Here is a 22766-nt window from a genome sequence, read left to right as displayed (position 1 = left end):
GTTTGTGTCTCTGTGAGTGTGGGTCTCTGTGAGTGTGGGTCTCTGTGAGTGTGGGTCTCTGTGAGTGTGAGTCTCTATGAGTGTGAGTCTCTGTGAGTGTGGGTCTCTGTGAGTGTGAGTCTCTATGAGTGTGGGTCTCTACGAGTGTGGGTCTCTACGAGTGTGGGTCTCTACGAGTGTGGGTCTCTACGAGTGTGGGTCTCTACGTGTGTGAGTCTCTGGGAGTGTGAGTCTCTGTGAGTGTGAGTCTCTATGAGTGTGAGTCTCTATGTGTGTGAGTCTCTATGAGTGTGAGTCTCTGAGTGTGAGTCTCTATGTGTGTGAGTCTCTGTGAATGTGGGTCTCTATGAGTGTGAGTCTCTATGAGTGTGGGTCTCTATGAGTGTGGGTCTCTATGAGTGTGGGTCTCTATGAGTGTGGGCGTCTATGAGTGTGGGTCTATATGAGTGTGTCTCAATGAGTGTGGGTCTCTCTGAGTGTGGGTCTCTCTGAGTGTGAGTCTCAATGAGTGTGGGTCTCTGTGAGTGTGGGTCTCTATGAGTGTGGGTCTCTATGAGTGTGAGTCTCTGTGAGTGTGGGTCTCTGTGAGTGTGGGTCTCTATGAGTGTGAGTCTCTATGAGTGTGAGTCTCTATGAGTATGAGTCTCTATGTGTGTGAGTCTCTGTGAGTGTGAGTCTCTGTGAGTGTGGGTCTCTATGAGTATGGGTCTCTATGAGTGTGTCTATGAGTGTGAGTCTCTATGAGTGTGTGTCTTTGTGAGTGTGGGTCTCTGTGAGTGTGAGTCTCTGTGAGTGTGGGTCTCTGAGTGTGAGTCTCTATGAGTGTGAGTCTCTATGGGTGTGAGTCTCTGTGAGTGTGAGTCTCAATGAGTGTGGGTCTCTACGAGTGTGGGTCTCTGTGAGTGTGGGTGTCTATGAGTGTGAGTCTCTATGAGTGTGGGTCTCTATGAGTGTGAGTCTCTGTGAGTGTGAATCTCTGTTAGTGTGGGTCTCTATGAGTGTGGGTCTCTGTGGATGTGAGTCTCTATGAGTGTGGGTCTCTATGAGTGTGGGTCTCTACGGGTGTGGGTCTCTACAAGTGTTGGTCTCTATGAGTGTGGGTCTCTACGAGTGTGGGTCTCTGTGAGTGTGGGTCTCTATGGGTGTGGTTCTCTGTGAGTGTGGGTCTCTATGAGTGTGAGTCTCTGTGAGTGTGAATCTCTGTTAGTGTGGGTCTCTATGAGTGTGGGTCTCTGTGGATGTGAGTCTCTATGAGTGTGGGTCTCTATGAGTGTGGGTCTCTACGGGTGTGGGTCTCTACAAGTGTGGGTCTCTATGAGTGTGGGTCTCTACGAGTGTGGGTCTCTGTGAGTGTGGGTCTCTATGGGTGTGGTTCTCTGTGAGTGTGGGTCTCTATGATTGTGGATCTTTATGAGTGTGGGTCTCTATGAGTATGGGTCGCTATGAGTGTGCGTCTCTGTGTGGGTCTCTATGAATAATCCGAGCCCTGTGCTGGGCCTCCCCTAGGTCGACTCAGCCTCAAATGAGTGGTTACCTGTTGCAGCTGTGATGAGGGAGACAAAGGCGGTCGGGCGTGGTGCTGGTGGTGGTGCTGGTTGTGGCCACCCACCCCCTCTATGTGGCTGACACAGCGGCCGGTAGTCCTCATAGGTAGCTGCAGCTAATCGCTAACAGCACTTGCCCCTACAGTCTGTAAGAGACTACACGGGGGATCTTTGTCTGTGTATAGGTGCTGCTACTCGCTACTACTAACAGCACTTGCCCCTACAGCCCTGCTAGAGTCTACATGGGGGATCTTTGTCTGTGTGTGTAACAGCACTTGCCCCTACAGCCCTGCTAGAGGCTACCTGGTGGATCTTTTTCCGTGTGTGTAGCAGCACTTGCCCCTACAGCCCTGCTAGAGGCTACCTGGGGGATATTCGTCTGTGTGTGTGTAACAGCCCTTGCCCCTACAGCCCTGCTAGAGGCTACCTGGGGGATCTTTGTGTGTGTAACAACACTTGCCCCTACAGACCTGCTAGAGGCTACCTGGGGGATCTTTGTGTTTGTGTAACAGCACTTGCCCCTACAGCCCTACTAGAGGCTACCTGGGGCAGCTTTGTCTGTGTTTGTGTAACAACACTTGCGCCTATAGCCCTGCCCCTACAGCCCTGCTAGAGGCTACCTGGGGCAGCTTTGTCTGTGTGTGTAACAGCACCTGCCCCTATAGCGCTGCCCCTACAGCCCTGCTAGAGGTTACCTGGGGCAGCTTTGTCTGTGTTTGTAACAGCACCTGCCCCTACAGCCCTGCTAGAGGCTACCTGGGGGATCTCTGTCTGTGTCTGTGATGATAATTATGACGACGTCACGATCATCATGATTTAAATCGTTTATTAGTGGGCTAATGCTGAACACAGTATACATGATGAGATATATTATATATAATGTTGTACTGTATTATGTGGGGTCCCACATCTCCCTCCACTCCCATAACAGTGAAGTTTATGGGCTGCCTTTAATTTGAAGTCTATGGGAGCCTTTAACAATGAAGTCTATGGGAGCCTTTAACACTGAAGTCTATGGGCAGCCTTTAACATTGAAGTCTATGGGAGCCTTTAACATTGAAGTCTATGGGAGCATTTAACACTGAAGTCTATGGGAGCCTTTAACACTGAAGTCTATGGGAGCCTTTAACATTGAAGTCTATGGGCTGCCTTTAACACTTAAGTCTACGGGAGCCTTTAACATTGAAGTCTACGGGTGCCTTTAACATTGAAATCTATGGGAGCCTTTAACATTGAATTCTATGGGAGCCTTTAACATTGAAGTCTATGGGAGCCTTTAACATGGAAGTCTATGGGAGCCTTTAACATTGAGGTCTATGGGAGCTTTTAACATTGAAGTCTATGGGAGCCTTTATCATTGAAGTATATGGGAGCCTTTAACATGGAAGTCTATGGGAGCCTTTAACATTGAAGTCTATGGAAGCCTTTAACACTGAAGTCTATGGGAGCCTTTAACACTGAAGTCTATGGAAGCCTTTAACATTGAAGTCTATGGGAGCCTTTAACACTGAAGTTTATGGGAGCCTTTAACATTGAAGTCTATGATAGTCTTTAACATTGAAGTCTACGGAAGCCTTTAACACTGAAGTCTATGAGCTGCCTTTAACACTGAAGTCTATGGGCTGCCTTTAACATTGAAGTCTATGGGCAGCCTTTAACATTGAAGTTTATGGGAGCCTTTAACACTGAAGTCTATGGGAGCCTTTAAGATTGAAGTCTATGGACAGCCTTTAACATTGAATTCTATGGGAGCCTTTAACACTGAAGTCTATGGAAACCTTTAACACTGAAGTCTATGGGAGCCTTTAACATTGAAGTCTATGGGAGCCTTTAACATTGAAGTCTATGGGAGCCTTTAACACTGAAGTCTATGGGAGCCTTTAACATTGAAGTCTATGGGAGCCTTTAACATTGAAGTCTATGGGAGCCTTTAACATTGAAGTCTATGGGAGCCTTTAACATTGAAGTCTATGGGAGCCTTTAACATTGAAGTATATGGGAGCCTTTAACATTGAAGTCTATGGGAGCCTTTAACATTGAAGTATATGGGAGCCTTTAACATTGAAGTTTATGGGAGCCTTTAACACTGAAGTCTATGGGAGCCTTTAACATTGAAGTCTATGATAGTCTTTAACATTGAAGTCTATGGAAGCATTTAACACTGAAGTCTATGGGAGCGTTTAAACATTGAAGTCTATGGACAGCCTTTAACATTGAAGTCTATGGGAGCCTTTAACATTGAAGTCTATGGGAGCCTTTAACATTGAAGTTTATAGGAGCCTTTAACACTGAAGTCTATGGGCAGCCTTTAACACTGAAGTCTATGGGAGCCTTTAACATTGAAGTCCATGGAAGCCTTTAACATTGAAGTCTATGGCAGCCTTTAACATTGAATTCTATGGAAGCCTTTAACATTGAAGTTTATGGGAACCTTTAACACTGAAGTCTATGGGAGCCTTTAACATTGAATTCTATGGAAGCCTTTAACATTGAAGTTTATGGGAACCTTTAACACTGAAGTCTATGGGAGCCTTTAACATTGAATTACATGGAGAGCCTTTAACACGGAAATCTATGGGCTGTGTTGTGTATATATGGAACTAGCTTCACTACCCGGCTTCGCCCGGGACTTGGATTCACCACGCCCGGCCGCCTTTGTCTCCCCAATTGCGATGTTCACACACAACAGCAGTTACTCGTTTGAGGCTGAGTCGACCTAGGGGAGGCCCAGGACCGTTTGAAATAATCGTCACCGGCGGTGGCCGTGAGCGGGAATCGAACTCGGGTCGCCGGGTTCGTAGCGCGGCGTAGCGCTACCCGCTACACTACAATGCGTGACGCTTCCACGTGCGCGGGTCACGTGACAGATGTGACGTCACAGCTCACTTGCCGTGCAAAAAATCAATGCATTATTGAGCTCCCCCCCCCAAAAAAAACCCCCCACAAAAGTGTATTTTATTAATGTTTGCATGGTGTACAGTCTGGAAAGTACCCACGTGGCAAATTTCGAGTTTGTTGCATGTCGGGAAGTAGGCTAAACATGTTGAACAGACACACACATAATCACAACTTTGCCTTTTATATATATGGAGATTATAGAAGGCAGCGTGTGTGTGTGTGTCTGTGTGTGTGTGTCTATATGTGTGTGTGTGTCTGTGTGTGTGTCTGTGTGTGTGTCTGTGTGTGTGTCTGTGTGTCTGTGTGTGTGTCTGTGTGTCTGTGTGTGTGTCTGTGTGTCTCTGTGTGTGTGTCTGTGTGTGTGTGTCTGTGTGTGTGTGTCTATGTGTGTGTGTGTGTGTCTGTATGTCTGTGTGTGTGTGTCTGTGTGTACGTGTGCACATGGCCTGGCACAAGCGTCGTGGTGACGTCAGCGCCACTTAGTGGCGAATGGCGGTTGTTGTTGTTGTGTTGAACTTCTTTCGCACCCTACGTAGTCAGATTATGCAGGTGCCATGGGTTGTACTGCTGTGCCAGGCTAGGTGCATGAGGTCACGGGACAGACCCTGCAGGTGCCATGGGTTGTGCTGATGTACCAGACTAGGTGCATGAGGAGGAGGTGGTCGTGACATCACAATGCCTGGTGACCGCCCTTCCCGTTGACGTCACGTCCACGTACGGTGACGCAGGCCGGCTATGACGTCACACCCCCCTCTCTCCCTTTGAACACCGATGATGTCGCTCTGTCTTGAATACTGCCGACGTCATTGTACGAGGAGGGGGGAGTGATGGTGGGGCAAACCTGTGGTGACGTCATCGATCAGGTAAAGACTGGTGACGTCACGACCACCTCGATTATCGTTTACGTCACTGCGGCGGCGTCACTGAGGGGGTGACGTCATCACTTAAGCCGGATGCGCGCCGACGTCATTGCAGGGAGATGGATGTGGCGACAGGGGGCGGGGCCCCCTTCGGCGTGGTGACGTCATCGCTTACGTTGATGCGGTGACGTCATTGGGGGGGGAGGGAGGTGGGGAGCCACTTCCCCTAGCGATGACGTCACCCGCCCTGGAGGGGGTGGGGGGTTGAGGGTGGGGGCAACCCTCCCACCCCACCCCTCCCCTGTGGTGACGTCAGCATCCGGTGGGGGCGGGGTTTTGAGGGGGTTGAGGGTGGGGGCTCCTCTCCCCCCGTGCCCCACCCCCCACGGCACTCCGCTGAGGCGGAGCCTAGACGTTCTCATCCAATGGCGGCTCGGGGGGCGTGGCCTCCGCACTGTCGTTGCTCGAGGCTCCGCCCCTACACCACGTGACCACACAGAGAGAGAGACAAACCATAGACTCACACAGACACGCATAGACTCACACAGACACCCATAGACTCACACAGACACCCATAGACTCGCACAGACAACCATAGACTCACACAGACAACCATAGACTCACACAGACAACCATAGACTCACATAGACACCCATAGACTCGCACAGACACGCATAGACTCGCACAGACACCCATAGACTCACACAGACATCGATAGACTCACACAGACAACCATAGACTCACACAGACACCCATAGACTCACACAGACAACCATAGACTCACACAGACATCGATAGACTCACACAGACAACCATAGACTCACACAGACACCCATAGACTCATACAGACACCCATAGACTCATACAGACAACCATAGACTCACACAGACATCCATAGACTCACACAGACACCCATAGACTCACACAGACACCCGTAGACTCACACAGACAACCATAGACTCACACAGACATCCATAGACTCACACAGACACCCATAGACTCACACAGACAACCATAGACTCACACAGAGATTCATAGACTCACACAGAGACTCATAGACTCACACAGACACCCATAGACTCACACAGACACCCATAGACTCTCACACAGGCGTTTGTGCACAGACTGCCCTATATGACATCATAACAACAGTCTGGACCACTGGATGGGTTCCGCAAGATTGGAAGGATGCCCTGGTGGTCCCCCTCTTTAAGAAGGGGGGACCGCACAGACTGTAACAACTACAGGGGCATCTCAATCTTCAGTGTGCCGGGAAAGGTCCTGGCAAGGATTATTCAACATCGCCTTGCCAAGCACGCTGAGGAGAAGCTTGCGGAGCCCCAATGCGGTTTCAGGAAAGGGCGGTCCTGCACAGATGCCATATTTTCTGTCCGTCTGCTACAGCAGAGGTGTAGGGAATTCTAACAAGACCTACATCTCTGCTTCATTGACCTGGTAAAGGCCTATGATACCATCAGTAGGCCTGGGCTCTGGGTTGTTCTTCGTGCTTTTGGAGTCCCTAACCCTCTGCTCATGATCATTAAGGACCTTCATGATGGTGAGCGGGCCCGGGTAAAACTACGTGGCTGGGAGTCAGAGCCATTCCCTGTACACCTTGGGGTGCAAGAGGGATGTCCTCTGGCTCCAACATTATTTAACATCTATTTTGACCACGTAGTTCATGAACCCTTCAGTAGCTGTACCAGAGGAATTTCCATCTGGTAAAAATACAATGGGAGGCTGATCGATGCCTGGGTGCGGTCAAGGGATGGCTCCCTATTGGTCAACCATGTTATGTATGCCGACAACCTGGTAATTGCGGCTCACTCAGAGGAGGAGTTGGAGGCTTGCCACCAAGAGGTGGGGCCTTACCATCAGCCCCACCAAAACTAAGCACCTGTCTGGGTATTTTGTACCATCAGGCACTCCAACCCCACAACTCCCAATCGGGGATGGGGCAGTTGTGGAGAGAGTGGAGTTTCTCATACCTGCGCAGTGTGCTCATGGCCAGCTCCAGTTTAACAGCAGAGGTCTCACTCCGAATCAGTCGAGCGGCATTATCTTTTCATCGGTTGCATAACGCTATGTGGAAGCTACCTGGTCTGTCGCTCCGCACGAAGCTTCAGGTCTTCTTGGCCATGGTCATTCCCTCCCTTCTCTACACTTGGGAAATGTGGACCCCCCCTAATGGAACATCTTCGCCTGTTAGAAACATTTAGGCTGGCCTGCCTACGATCAATCCTGGGTTTAACAAGGCTGGATTGTGTGAGGAGCTCACAAATCCTTGAAAGATCTGGGCAAAGTCCCATCGGTGAGCACCTCCGGCAGGCAAGGCTGCGTTGGCTGGGCCATGTAGCTCGCATGCCCAGCCACCGCATGCCGAAACAGCTTTTGTTCGGCCGGATTGAGGGGGCTAAGCGGGCGCGGCACGGGCTAGAGAAGAGATGGAGTGATGTGGTACAGGAGGACGTGGAGCTGAGTGGACTTGCCGATGACTGGTACCAGCGGTGTCAAGATCGGCCTCTGTGGAGGAGGCTCGTGAACGACGCTACTGGGCAGTTGGAGGCAATTGCCCTCCAACAACAACGGAGGGCGGAGGAGCGACGCTCACAACAACGAGCGGAGCGCCGGGTGGCTAAAGCACAACAGGTTGCCACAGTAGGGGGCACAGGTGGTGCATCAGCCAGTCATCTCAGTCAGTCGACCCGTGGCACCTGGGTCTGCCCCGTGACCTCCTGCCAACGGGCGTTCGACACTTCACGTGGCCTCAGGGTGCACATAGCCTGGCACAAGCGTCGTGGTGACGTCACCGCCACTTAGTGGCGAATGGCGGTTGTTGTGTGTGTCTGTGTCTGTGTGTGTCTATGTGTGTGTGTGTGTGTCTGTGTGTGTATGTGTGTCTATGTGTGTGTGTGTCTGTGTGTGTGTCTACGCACGTCCCCTGCATGGTGAACCTCTCCATGCGAGTTTGCCGCCTGGCGAAGAGCGCCGCTCCCTTCCCTTCGCTCGCCACCAACCCCACGGAGTGGGGAACCTCGCATGGAGCAGGGAGCCTGGGGGGGGGGGGGTGGAGAGAGAGACAAGAGAGAGATAAGAATGAGACGAGAGAGACAAGAGAGAGATAAGAGAGAGACAAGAGAGATAAGAGAGAGACAAGAGATATATAAAAGAGAGATAAGAGAGAGATCAGAGAGAGATCAGAGAGAGACAAGAGAGAGATAAGAGAGAGACAAGAGAGAGAGACAAGACAGAGACAAGAGAGATAAGAGAGAGATAAGAGAGAGACAAGAGAGAGACAAGAGAGAGATAGAGAGACAAGAAAGAGACGAGAGAGACAAGAGAGAGATAAGAAACAAGAGAGAGACAAGAGAGAGAGATAAGAGAGAGATAAGAGAGACAAGAGAGAGATAAGAGAGAGATAAGAGAGAAAGACAAGAGAGAGACAAGAGAGAGATAAGAGAGAGATAAGAGAGAGACAAGAGAGACAAGAGAGACAAGAGAGAGATAAGAGAGAGATAAGAGAGAGACAAGAGAGATGAGAGAGATAAGAGAGAGATAAGAGAGAGAGACAAGAGAGAGACAAGAGAGAGACAAGAGAGAGATAAGAGAGAGATAAGATAGAGACAAGAGAGAGAGACAAGAGAGAGATAAGAGAGAGATAAGAGAGAGACAAGAGAGAGATAAGAGAGAGACAAGAGAGAGACAAGAGAGAGAGAGAAGAGAGAGATAAGAGAGAGACAAGAGAGAGATAAGAGAGAGATAAGAGAGAGACGAGAGAGAGACAAGAGAGAGATAAGAGAGAGATAAGAGAGAGTTACCCGACACGAGGTTTTGGTGGAGGCACCGGGGCCTCCTTCCTGGGCCTAGTGACTCCCTCAGCCTGGGCCTCGCCCTGAGCTTCGGCCTGGCCCTGGGCCGGGCCCTGGGGGGCCGCATCCAGGCCATGGACCAGGGCCACCAGGTCCGGGTTGGGCCCCACACGGCACTTCTCTAGGGAGGTGTCAACAACAATAGTGTAGTGTATAGTATAGTGTAGTAGTGTATAGTGTAGTGTAGTAGTGTATAGTGTAGTAGTGTATAGTGTAGTGTATAGTGTAGTGTAGTAGTGTATAGTGTAGTGTATAGTGTAGTGTAGTAGTGTATAGTATAGTGTAGTAGTGTATAGTAGAGTGTAGTAGTGTATAGTGTAGTGTAGTAGTGTATAGTGTAGTAGTGTATAGTGTAGTGTAGTAGTGTATAGTGTAGTGTATAGTGTAGTGTGTAGTGTATAGTGTAGTGTAGTAGTGTATAGTGTAGTGTATAGTAGTGTATAGTGTAGTGTATAGTATAGTGTAGTAGTGTATAGTATAGTGTATAGTGTAGTAGTGTAAAGTGTAGTGTATAGTATAGTGTAGTAGTGTAGTGTATAGTAGTGTATAGTGTAGTGTATAGTGTAGTGTATAGTGTAGTGTATAGTGTAGTGTATAGTGGAGTAGTGTGTATTGTATAGTGTAGTGTGTAGTGTAGCGTATAGTGTATAGTGTAGTAGTGTATAGTGTAGTAGTGTATAGTGTAGTAGTGTATAGTGTAGTGTAGTAGTGTATAGTGTAGTGTAGTAGTGTATTGTGTAGTGTATAGTGTAGTAGTGTATAGTGTAGTGTATAGTGTAGTGTATAGTGTAGTAGTGTATAGTGTAGTGTGTAGCGTAGTAGTGTATAGTGTAGTGTATAGTGTAGTAGTGTATAGTGTAGTAGTGTATAGTGTAGTGTATAGTGTAGTGTATAGTGTAGTAGTGTATAGTGTAGTGTATAGTGTAGTGTATAGTGTAGTAGTGTAGTGTGTAGTGTAGTGGAGTAGTGTATAGTGTAGTGTATAGTGTAGTGTATAGTAGTGTATAGTGTAGTGTAGCAGTTTATAGTGTATAGTGTAGTGTATAGTGTAGTGTAGTAGTGTATAGTGTAGTGTATAGTGTAGTGTAGTAGTGTATAGTGTAGTGTAGTAGTGTATAGTGTAGTGTAATAGTGTAGTAGTGTATAGTGTAGTGTATAGTGTATAGTGCAGTGTAGTAGTGTATAGTGTAGTGTATGGTGTAGTTTAGTAGTGTATAGTGTAGTGTATAGTGTAGTAGTGTAGTAGTGTATAGAGTAGTGTATAGTGTAGTGTAGTAGTGTATAGTGTAGTAGTGTATAGTGTAGTGTATAGTAGTGTATAGTGTTATGTGTAGTGTAGTGTAGTAGTTTACAGTGTAATGTAGTAGTGTATAGTGTAGTGTAGTAGCGTATAGTGTAGTGTAGTAGTGTATAGTGTAGTGTATAGTGTAGTAGTGTATAGTGTAGTGTAATAGTGTATAGTGTAGTGTATAGTGTAGTGTAGTAGTGTATAGTGTAGTGTATAGTGTAGTGTACTAGTGTATAGTGTGTAGTGTAGTGTGTAGTGCATAGTGTAGTGTTTAATGTATAGTGTAGTGTATTGTATAGTGTGGTGTAGTAGTGTCTAGTGGAGTGTGTAGTGTATAGTTTAGTGTATAGTGTAGTAGTGTATAGTGTAGTGTAGTAGTGTATAATGTAGTGTAATGTATAGTGTAGTGTATAGTGTAGTAGCGTATAGTGTAGTGTAGTAGTGTATAGTGTAGTGTAATAGTGTATAGTGTAGTGTATAGTGTAGTGTAGTAGTGTATAGTGTAGTAGTGTAAAGTGTAGTATAGTAGTGTATAGTGTAGAGTAGTAGTGGCTTGTGTAGTAGTGTATAGTGTATTGTGTAGTAGTGTATAGTGTAGTGTATAGTGTAGTAGTGTATAGTGTAGTGTATAGTGTAGAATAGTAGTGTCTTGTGTAGTAGTGTATAGTGTATTGTGTAGTAGTGTATAGTGTAGTGTATTATGTAGTAGTGTATAGTGTAGTGTAGTATTGTATAGTGTAGTAGTGTATGGTGTAGTGTAGTTGTGGATAGTGTAGTGTAGTTGTGGATAGTGTAGTGTAGTGGTGTATAGTGTAGTAGTGTATAGTGTAGTGTATAGTGTAGTGGACCAGGGCCACCAGGTAGTGTAGTAGTAGTATAGTGTAGTAGTGTATAGTGTAGTGTAGTAGTGTACAGTGGAGTGTAGTAGTGTATAGTGTAGTGTATATAGTAGTGTATAGTGTAGTAGTGTACAGTGAGGTTAAAAAGTATTTGATCCTCTGCTGATATTGTACGTTTGTCCACTGACAAAGAAATGATCAGTCTATAATTTTAATGGTAGGTTTATTTGAACAGTGAGAGACAGAATAACAACAAAAAAATCCAGAAAAACGCATGTCAAAAATGTTATAATTTGATTTGCATTTTAATGAGGGAAATAAGTATTTGACCCCCTCTCAATAAGAAAGATGTCTGGCTCCCAGGTGTCTTTATACAGGTAACGAGCTGAGATTAGGAGCACACTCTTAAAGGGAGTGCTCCTAATCTCAGCTTATTACCTATATAAAAGACACCTGTCCACAGAAGCAATCAATCAATCAGATTCCAAACTCTCCACCATGGCCAAGACCAAAGAGCTATCCAAGGATGTCAGGGACAAGATTATAGACCTACACAAGGCTGGAATGGGCTACAAGACCATTGCCAAGCAGCTTGGTGAGAAGATGACAACAGTTGGTGCGATTATTCGCAAATGGAAGAAATACAAAATAACTGTTAATCTCCCTCGTCCTGGGGCTCCATGCAAGATCTTACCTCGTGGAGTTGCAATGATCATGAGAATGGTGAGGAATCAGCCCAGAACTACACGGGAGGATCTTGTCAATGATCTCAAGGCAGCTGGGACCATAGTCACCAAGAAAACAATTGGTAACACACTACGCCGTGAAGGACTGAAATCCTGCAGTGCCTGCAAGGTCCCCCTGCTCAAGAAAGCACATATACATGCCCGTCTGAAGTTTGCCAATGAACATCTGAATGATTCAGAGGACAACTGGGTGAAAGTGTTGTGGTCAGATGAGACCAAAATGGAGCTCTTTGGCATCAACTCAACTCGCCGTGTTTGGAGGAGGAGGAATGCTGCCTTTGACCCCAAGAACACCATCCCCACCGTCAAACATGGAGGTAGAAACATTATGCTTTGGGGGTGTTTTTTTCTGCTAAGGGGACAGGACAACTTCACCGCATCAAAGGGACGATGGACGGGGCCATGTACCATCAAATCTTGTGTGACAACCTCCTTCCCTCAGCCAGGGCATTGAAAATGGGTCGTGGATGGGTATTTCAGCATGAAAATGACCCAAAACACACGGCCAAGGCAACAAATGAGTGGCTCAAGAAGAAGCACATTAAGGTCCTGGAGTGGCAAACGTCAGCCTCGAAACCTTAATGACTTGGAGAAGATCTGCAAAGAGGAGTGGGACAAAATCCCTCCTGAGATGTGTGCAAACCTGGTGGCCAACTACAAGAAACGTCTGACCTCTGTGATTGCCAACAAGGGTTTTGCCACCAAGTACTAAGTCATGTTTTGCAGAGGGGTCAAATACTTATTTCCCTCATTAAAATAAAAATCAATTTATAAAAAATTTTGACATGCGTTTTTCTGGATTTTGATGTTGTTATTCTGTCTCTCACTGTTCAAATAAACCTACCATTAAAATTATAGACTGATCATTTCTTTGTCAGTGGGCAAACGTACAAAATCAGCAGGGGATCAAATACTTTTTTCCCTTACTGTGTAGTGTAGTAGAGTATAATGTAGTAGTGTATAATGTAGTGTATAGTGTAGTGTAGTAGTATATAGTGTAGTGTATAGTGTAGTCTAGTAGTGTGTAATTTAGTTTAGTAGTGCATAGTGTAGTGTATAGTGAAGTAGTGTAGTGTATAGTGTAGTAGCGTATAGTGTAATAGTGCATAGTGTAGTGTAGTAGTGTAGTGTATAGTGTAGTAGTGTATAGTGTAGTGTATAGTGTAGCAATGTATAGTGTAGTAGTGTATAGTGTAGTGTAAAGTGTAGTGCATAGTGTAGTAGTGTATAGCGTATAGTGTAGTCTAGTAGTGTAATGTATGGTGTAGTGTAGTAATGTAGTGTAGTAGTGTAGTACTGTATAGTGTAGTGTATAGTGTAGTAGTGTATAGTGTAGTGTAGTAGTGTATAGTTTAGTAGTGTATTGTGTAGTAGTGTATAGTGTAGTAGTGTATAGTTTAGTGTAGTAGTTTATATTGTAGTGTACAGTGTAGTATAGTAGTGTATAGTGTAGTGTAGTAGTGTATAGTGTAGTAGTGTAGTGTAGTAGTGTATAGTGTAATGTAGTAGTGTATAGTGTAGTAGTGTATAATGTAGTGTATAGTGTACAGTGTAATGTATAGTGTACTGTATAGTAGTGTAGTGAATAGTAGTGTAGTTAATGGTAGTGTAGTGTATGGTAGTGTATAGTAGTGTATAGTGTAGTAGTGTATAGTAGTGTAATGTATATTAGCATAGTGTATAATGTGTAGTAGTGTAGTGTATGGTAGTGTAGTGTATAGTAGTGTATAGTAGTATAGTGTATAGTAGTGTAGTGTATAGTAGTGTATAGTGTAGGAGTGTGTAGTGTATATTAGAGTAGTGTAAATTAAAGTAGTGTATAGTGGTATAGTGTATGGTAGTGTAGTGTATAGTAGTGTAGTGTATAGTAGTGTCATGTATAGTAGTGAATAGCACGCACACACACACAGACACACACACTCAGACACACTACACACACATACACACACACACTACACACAGACACACACACAAACACACTACACACACACCACACACACAGACACACACTACACACACAAACACACTACACATACTACACACACAGACACACTACACACACACACAGACACACAGACACACACACAGACACACACTACACACACAGACACACAGACAAACACACAGACTCACACTCTACACACACACTACACACATACTACACAAACATACACACTACACACACACACAGACACACACACACTACACACACAGACACACTACACACACACTACACACATAGACACACACACTACACACTACACACACAGACACACACACACTACATACACAGACACACACACTACACGCACAGACACACACACATGACACACAGACACACACTACACGCACACTACACACTACACACCTCTGAAGGTGAACATGGGCCTTGTGGAGGCTCCCAGCCGCTGTTTGGTCGCCATCTCGTCCAGGATTCCCGTGCGGTGTCCTCCCGCAGTGTCTGTTCTCGCAGTGGGCGTGGCCTCAGCCGTGGGCCACGCCCCACCGTGGGCAGGGCCGCCGGGCCACGCCCCCGCCCGGGGCGCCTCCTGCCATTGGGCGGCGGCCGCCGCGGCAGGCGGAGGCGCGAAGGGGCGGGCCGCGCCGCGATTGGACGGTGGTGGTGGAAGGGGGGCGTGGTCTGTGAGGTGTGGGGGGGGGGGAGATGAGGGGGGAGAGGGGAGGAGGGAGGAGAATGGAGGGGGGATGGGGGGAGGGATTCGGGGAGACGAGGCGGGAGGGGGGAAGGGGGAGGGGGCAAGGGGGAGGGGGGATGAGGGGATGGGGGAGGAGGGGGAGGGGGGGAGTGGGGAGGGGGGATGAGGGATAGGGGGGGGGGCTGGTTATGGGTGGGGGCAGTTCCACTCAAAGGGCCCCCTGAGGAGCTCCCCCACCCCCTCTCCCCAAGGCGCGAAGCTGAAATGTCGGACACCGTGGCCGACCCACCCCTCTCACCTGGTGCCAAGTGGCCTCGGGAACCCCACTGCCCCTCCTGCTGCTGCTGCCCCAGCTGCTGCCCCTGCAGTAGCTACCCTAGCACCTGCTGCCCCTAGCTACCCTAGCTCCTGCTGCCCCTAGCTACCCTAGCACCTGCTGCCCCTAGCTACCCTAGCTCCTGCTGCCCCTAGCTACCCTAGCACCTGCTGCCCCTAGCTACCCTAGCTCCTGCTGCCCCTAGCTACCCTAGCACCTGCTGCCCCTAGCTACCCTAGCACCTGCTGCCCCTAGCTACCCTAGCTCCTGTTGCCCCTAGCTGCCCTAGCTCCTGCTGCCCCTAGCTACTCTAGCTCCTGCTGCCCCTAGCTACCCTAGCTCCTGCTGCCCCTAGCTACCCTAGCTCCTGCTGCCCCTGCTGTAGCTACCCTAGCTCCTGCTGCCCCTACAGTAGCTACCCTAGCTCCTGCTGCCCCTGCTGTAGCTACCCTAGCTCCTGCTGCCCCTAGCTCCTCCTGCCCCTACAGTAGCTACCCTAGCTCCTGCTGCCCCTAGCTACCCTAGCTCCTGCTGCCCCTACGGTAGCTACCCTAGCTCCTGCTGCCCCTGCGGTAGCTGACCTAGCAACTGCCCTTGCTGCTCCGGCGGTAGCTGCCGTCGCTCCAGCTGCTCCTGCTGCTGCTGCTGCTCCTGCGCTGCTTCGTGAGCGTCGAGCCTCTGACGTCGCCGGGCGAAGAGCTCCGCCCCTCGGCCGCAAGCGTCAGGCAGGGCGGACATCGCCACTCTGGGGAGGGAGGGGAGGGGAGGGAGAGAGACGTGGATTCACACAGAGCTCCAGGCCTTACGTCTACAACTTTTAGACCAGAGGTTAGACCGGAGGTCAATGCAGACATGATTCCTTGTAAAAGGTTCCAGCTTGGGGCATTTTAACGTCTTAACACGGCTGTTGTGTTGCCAGACAAAAGGAAGAAAAACCTATTCTTATACAGGGTGTTTGAAAATTATGGACCCGATTTTTAATCGCTACATCTCTGCAACCACGAACCGCCCATGAATGAAACTCTTACCACTTGAAAGGGCGGGGCATAGGGAGGGCGGGGCATAGAGAGGCGGGGCATTGAGAGGGCGGGGCATAGAGAGGGCGGGGCATAGAGAGGGCGGGGGGCATAGAGAGGGCGGGGCATAGAGAGGGCAGGGGGCATAGAGAGGGCGGGGCATAGAGAGGGCGGGGCATATAAAGGGCGGGGGGCATTGAGAGGGCGGGGCATAGAGAGGGCGGGGCATAGAGAGGGCGGGGCATAGAGAGGGCGGGGCATAGGGAGGGCAGTGCATAGGGAGGGCGGGGCATAGGGAGGGCGGGGCATAGGGAGGGCGGGGCATAGGGAGGGGGGGGCATAGGGAGGGAGGGGCATAGAGAGGCCCGGGCATACAGTGGGCGGGGCATAGAGTTTCAAGTGATTACCGCGAGATGCCTCCCCCAGTGCACAAACAGCCCCTAGGCTCAGTCATTCGCCAGACAACACCGCCTCAACGTTGGACTGGTCGCACGCGACCCCAAGACTTGGCGCTGCACTCTTGGCCCCCAAGATCACCACCAGACACCACCACACCCTGCGACTTTTTCTCGTGGGGATGCGTCAAAGACGGTGGTGTTTTTGTGCCACCGTTAGTGACTAATCGGGATGACCTCAAAAACAGAATCACGGCAGCGGTGACTTCGGCGGAAGAGAAGACTTCGCTTTGAGAGGCGTTTGGGACGAATTCAACTATCGTCTCGATGTTGTCCGTACAGCAGGTGGAGGGCACGCAGAGCATTTATAAAATGGTCAGTAAAACTTGATAACTCATTTTTTTATTGTTTTATATATTTTATTCTTTTATTGTTTCCCTTCCACGTTACTTTACCGAAAGAGCTAAGAATATAACTCATTAAAGCGTTTGTAACTTTTTTGTGTCATTGTAACATGTTGTAAATCGTGAAATATACTGCTTTGAAATAGGGTCCATCTGTTTAAACACCGTGTATTTACTGGCAACGGAGGGTTTACGAAGTTAGTGTCTTAAATTTTGATTTAAAGCTTTCGTTACTGCAGGGATTCATATTCGTGGTTCTTTCGGTAAGGTCACCACCGCGTAGAAGGGAAACAATAAAGCAATAAAAATATATAAAACAATAAAATTCTCACGACGTTTCGACTGCAACACAAAGCAATCATCGTCAGGTGTGAAAACCACAGCAAGAGAATTTGAAGAAAAAATACGCCACTTTTAAAAAATAATTATTCCTGTGGTTTCCACACCTGATGATGATTGCTTGTGTTGCAGTCGAAACGTCGTGATAATTTTATTGTTTTATTTTATTATTTTATTGTTTCCCTTCTTACGTGGTGGTGACTTTACCGAAAGAACCAAGAATATGAATAAGTTAGTGTCTTTCTTCGTACACATTTGTGGTCAAGTTTGTTTGTTTATTTAGACTTCTTATTCCTTTCCGTCTGCCGTTGTTCCGTCATCTTCGCTGTTCAGGGCACGGCTTTGCACTCTCTTTCTGCGGTGTATCGGTGGCCTTCGTTCTCCGTGCAATCTCCCACTTTCATTCGGTAGTTGATTCCACAATTACTAATTGGATTCGAAGCTTTCGTGACTGCAGGAATCCACAAACTCTGTGGCTCTTCCGGTAAAGTCCACGTAGGTGGGAAAAATTCATAGATCGCGACGACGTTTCGATCGCAACACCAAGCAGCAAATCGTCATCAGGTGGGAAAACCACAGGCAAGAAAAAAACTAATATGAGTGAAAGAACCGAAGAGATGCGAATGAAATATTATCGGTTCTTTGGGTAAAGTCACCACGTAGGAGGGAAACAATAAAATAACGAGAACATAAAACAATAAAAATATAAAACAGTAAAATTCTCACTAACGTTTCGACTGCAACACCAAGCAGCAAATCGTAATCAGGTGTGAAAACCACAGCAAGAAACATTTGAAAAAAGTGGCGTTTTTTTTCTTCCCCTTAACGTTATTTTATTGTTTCCCTTCTACGTGGTGACTTTACCGAAAGAACCAAGAATAATAATTGTATTGTTTTATATTTTTATTATTTTATTGTTTCCCTTCTACGTGGTGGTAACTTTACGAAAGAACCAAGAATATGAATCCCTGCAGTCACGAAAGCTTTAAAGCGAAAGTTGTCAATGAAGTGTGAGCGCGCCTGCTGTGGTGTTGCTGACCGAGTCAGCCGGCAGTGGCCCAGCGCCACCAAAGCTGACTGTTGTCTCGGCAAAGGAAGCGCACTCAACTCTCTTCTTCACAGCAGCACTGCGGGCACACATCGGGGAATGACCCAGGAGGGGTGCCTCTCAGATGTAGCCCCGGAAAAAGCTGCACGCCCAAATGGTCGATTTCCACCATCGACAAATGATAACGTCACGCAATAGGCTTGTGCTTGAAGGGACACGATGGCCCTGCGGTGGTCGCTTGAGGCCCCATTGGGAGCTGTTTTTACTCAAATCCATCGTACAAGCGCCACGGCGATCCGAGCTGGAGCATTGCCCATGGGGCCGTGGCCACGAACACATCGCTGGCACTTTTCACAGGACGCAAATCCGGAATGCGTATTCTGCGGCGAGCTCGGAACCAGCGGCCCACTTCAATACGCACGCTGCGAAAGCCCAGACTCTCTCTGTAGGCTGCCACGAAACATTCCACTGAAGTTCGATCTGTGATTGGAAGCTTTCGTGACGGGCAGGAATCCATTACGCTTTGGTTCTTTCGGTAAAGTCCACGTTGGTGGGAAAAATAAATGAGTAAAAATAAACATCACGACATTTCGATCGCAAACATAAGCGGTCACCTTCAGGCAGAAAAAAAAATGAAATTCAATCTTCATTTCTCCCCCCCCCACGATTCTTACTTTTGGATATGGGGGGTATGACGGTACCAAGGATACCGAGGAGTTGACGAACTTCATCATGAACAATGCCACGAAATTTCGATTTAAAGCTTTCGTGAGTGCAGGGATTCATCTTCTTGGCTCTTTCGGTAAAGTCACCACCACGTGGAATGGAAATTATAAAGAATAAAAATAAAACGATTTAAAGCTTTCGTGACTGCAAGGATTCATCTTCTTTGGTTCTTTCGGTAAAGTCACGTAGAATGAGAATATTATTGTGTTATTTTATTTTATCAATTTATTATTTTATTCTCATTCTACGTGACTTTACCGAAAGAAGCAAAGAAGAAAAATAAAACGGAATAAAATAAAATTCTCACGACGTTTCAGCCACAACACAAGTAGCCTTCCTCAGGTGAAGAAATAGAACTGTCGGAAAGACAGCGCTCCGACAGTCCTGCTTCTTCACCTGAGGAAGGCTACTTGTGTTGTGGCCGAAACGTGACTTGTAACATCCACGTGGACTTCACCGAAAGAGGCAAAGCATAATGGATTCACGTCACACGGGCACAAACCGCGTTACATCTTCGATTTTTAAACGAGGAAAAGCGGGGTCATGAAAGCAAACGAAGGCAAAAAAAACGCAAGAAGACGACGCGATTGAATGAAGCAGAGTGCGAGGGCAAACTCCTTGAACAAAAAAGTTTCGTTTACAAAACAGCGCTTTCGTCAACAGCTTCGCTTAATATTCTTGGTTCTTTGGGTAAAGTCATCACGTAGAAGGGAAACAACAAAATAATAAAAATATAAAACAATACAATTATTATTCTTGGGTCTTTGGGTAAAGTCATCACGTAGAAGGGAAACAACAAAATAATAAAAATATAAAACAATACAATTATTATTCTTGGTTCTTTTGGTAAAGTCACCACCACGTAGAAGTGAAACAACAAAATAATAAAAATATAAAACAATACCATTCGTATTATTTTATTGTTTCCCCATCCACGTGGTGGTGACTTTACCGAAAGAACCAAGAATATGAATCCCTGCAGTCACGAAAGCTTTAAATACAAATTTTGCTTCGTTTAACTCACCGTCGAGACACTCGGCGCCTGCTTCTTACGCGAGCCGATTCCACAGTTTAGGGACCTCCACCCGCGGCGTTTTTGACCTGCACCCAAATAAATATACATGAATAACAAGACGTCCATACAAAAACGTGAATGGCTTTAAAGTAGCGAATTCATCGATTAATTGATGCATGCATTGCAACCGGATCTGAGTACGTGTGTCGAAAGGTAGTGGGTGACGTCACGTCACGCCCGCCCTTGGAGAGAGTAGCGTCGCAGAACGTGGCGTCAGGCGGACCTTGGGGGAAGGGGGGGGTGGTGGTGACGTCACGGTGACGGCGTGGTGACGTCACGGTGACGGCGTGGTGACGTCACGGTGACGTCATGACCCCCGGGGGGGTATTTAAAGGGAGACCCAGGACGTAACCGGGGTCGTCGAGGGGTACGAGCTGGGACCCGGGGGTAGGTGATCCTCACACGGGGCTAAGGTGAGGCCGCTCCACCCGGCCGGGTGAAGTTGGTTAAGCCTCAGGCCAGTGCAGGGACGAGAGCCGACTTAGCCGGGGTTGTGGGATTGTCAGTACCCTGACCCCTGGGGAGTTATAGGCTAGGGGGTTCTTAATAATAGGGGTTTTTTTCCCCTTTTTTCTGGCAACAAAACTGAAACCTTTTTACAAGGATTCATGTTTACTGCATTAATCACAATACCTGCAGTCAAAATGCAAACAACACACACACAAACACTATGATAATATATGATGCATTGTCCTTGATACTGATTGGTCCACACCAAGGGACGGCTTTCTTTTGAGCCTCAACCCAATTGGTGCTCGACCAGATGACGCCAGAAGGCGTTACACAGCTCTAAGACAATGCCACTATCAAAGTAACTAGGGCTCGGGGTGAGCATCTACATCATTAGACCTCCTTTGCGAGTACCAAAATATAATAATAGGGTTTTTAGGGGGTTCTTGTTCGGCGTAAGCCCCGACCAAGACCTGCCTCTGTGTCGTGAGGTGCACCGCAACACGCGTGAGAAATGTGGTATTGATTGGACAACGGGAAGTGGACGGACTTCACACGATTACAAGATTTGGCCACGGCCAACACGAATCAAGCAAAATAATAAAACCGCTGAATAACATGGAGGGACTTCATCACCAATTCTGTCGGGCAGTGTCTTCCTTTGCTATCACACAGACACAAGACAAATATCCCCCAGGTAACCTCTAACAGGCTGTCGGGGCAAGTGCTGTTACACACGCACACACACAGACAAAGCTGCCCCAGGTAGCCTCTAACAGCACTGAAGGGGCAAGTGCAGTTACACATACACGGACAAAGATCCTCCAGGTAGCCTCAAGCAGGGCTGTCGGGGCAAGTGCTGCTACACACACAGAAAAAGCTGCCCCAGGTAGCCTCTATGGGCAAGCCTCTAGGGGCAAGTGCTGTTACACAGACACAGACAAAGATCCCCCAGGTAGCCTCTAACAGGCTGTATGGGCAAGTGCTGTTACACACACATACAAAGATCCCCCAGGTAGCCTCGAGCAGGCTGTAGGGGCAAGTGCTGTTAGAGAGCAGCTACCTATGAAGGCTACCGGTACTGTGGCACCAGCACTACCACGCCTGGCCGCCTTTGTCTCCCTAGTGGCAATGTTTACTACACACTGCACCAAGTACTCATTTCAGGCTGAGTCAGATAGTCGTCACTGTGCGGTGGTGGCTGTGAGCGGGAATCGAACCCGGGTCGCCAGGTTCGTAGCGCAGCGTAGGGCTAACAACTACTACACTACCACTACACACTACACACACAGACAAAGATCACCCATATAGCCTTAACAGACTGTAGGGGCAAGTGCTGTTAGCGAGCACCTATGAAGGCCGGAACGGCACACACGGAGGTGGGTGGCCAGCACCACGCCCGACCGCCTTTGTCTCCCTAGTGGCAATGTTCACACACCGCACCAGGTACTCATTTGAGGCTGAGTCGACGTGGAGGAGGCCCGGGACCGGTTGAAATAATCGTCACCGTGCGCGGGAATCGAACCCGGGTCGCCAGGTTCATAGCGCAGCACGCTAACCGCTACACTACCGCTCCCCACACACAACAACAACCGCCATTCGCCACTAAGTGGAGGTGACGTCACCGCGGCGCTTGTGCCAGGCTATGTGCACCCTGAGGCCACGTGAAGTGTCGAACGCCCGTTGGCAGGAGGTCACGGGGCAGACCCAGGTGCGACGGGTCGACTGACTGAGATGACTGGCTGATGCACCACCTGTGCCCCCTACTGTGCCAATCTGCTGTGCTTTAGCCACCCGGCACTCCGCTCGTTGTTCTGAGCGTCGCTCCTCCGCCCACCGTTGTTGTTGGAGGGCGACTACCTCCAACTGCCCAGTAGCATCCTTCACGAGCCTCCTCCACAGAGGCCGATCTTGACACCGCTGGTACCAGTCATCGGCAAGTCCACTCAGCTCCACGTCCTCCTGTACCACATCACTCCATCTCTTCTCTAGCCCATGCCGCGCCCGCTTAGCCCCCTCAATCCGGCCGAACAAAAGCTGTTTCGGCATGCGGTGGCTGGGCATGCGGGCTATATGACCCAGCCATCGCAGCCTTGCCCGCCGGAGGAGCTCACCGATGGGACCTTGCCCAGATCTTTCAAGGATTTGTGAGCTCCTCACACAATCCAGTCTGGTTAAACCCAGGATGGATCGTAGGCAGGCCAGCCTAAATGTTTCTAACCGGCGAAGATGTTCCATTAGGGGGGTCCACGTTTCGCAAGCATAGAGAAGGGAGGGAATGACCGTGGCCGAGAAG

The 22766-nt window shown here is 48.2% G+C and overlaps 1 protein-coding gene across 4 annotated transcripts in view; it reads right to left on the bottom strand.

Moving 5' to 3' along the window:
- Positions 1-2355: 2355 nt before the first annotated feature.
- SYNPO (synaptopodin) overlaps positions 2356-22766 on the bottom strand; it is a 33824-nt gene continuing 13413 nt past the window's right edge. For 2 of the 4 annotated variants that reach the window (XM_076054795.1, XM_076054792.1), the window contains 6 exons: positions 19970-20046; positions 15599-15762; positions 14413-14685; positions 9121-9292; positions 8239-8355; positions 2356-5780 (listed from right to left, as the gene is read on the bottom strand). In XM_076054795.1, the coding sequence (XP_075910910.1) occupies positions 5711-5780; positions 8239-8355; positions 9121-9292; positions 14413-14685; positions 15599-15755 (789 nt within the window). In that variant the 5' untranslated portion in view covers positions 15756-15762; positions 19970-20046 and the 3' untranslated portion in view covers positions 2356-5710. Of the gene's footprint in view, positions 5781-8238; positions 8356-9120; positions 9293-14412; positions 14686-15598; positions 15763-19969; positions 20047-20148; positions 20244-22766 lie in introns of all 4 variants that reach the window. The other 2 variants (XM_076054794.1, XM_076054793.1) reach the window with 2 other exon arrangements.

The sequence above is a fragment of the Petromyzon marinus genome, chromosome 68, assembly GCF_048934315.1.
Source record: "Petromyzon marinus isolate PM22_M1 ecotype Great Lakes invasive population chromosome 68, UKy_Petmar_22M1.pri1.0, whole genome shotgun sequence".
Classification (NCBI taxonomy): Eukaryota; Metazoa; Chordata; class Hyperoartia; order Petromyzontiformes; family Petromyzontidae; genus Petromyzon; species Petromyzon marinus.
Note: the sequence above shows the minus strand (reverse complement) of the source record. Positions and strands in the feature narration are given on the sequence as shown.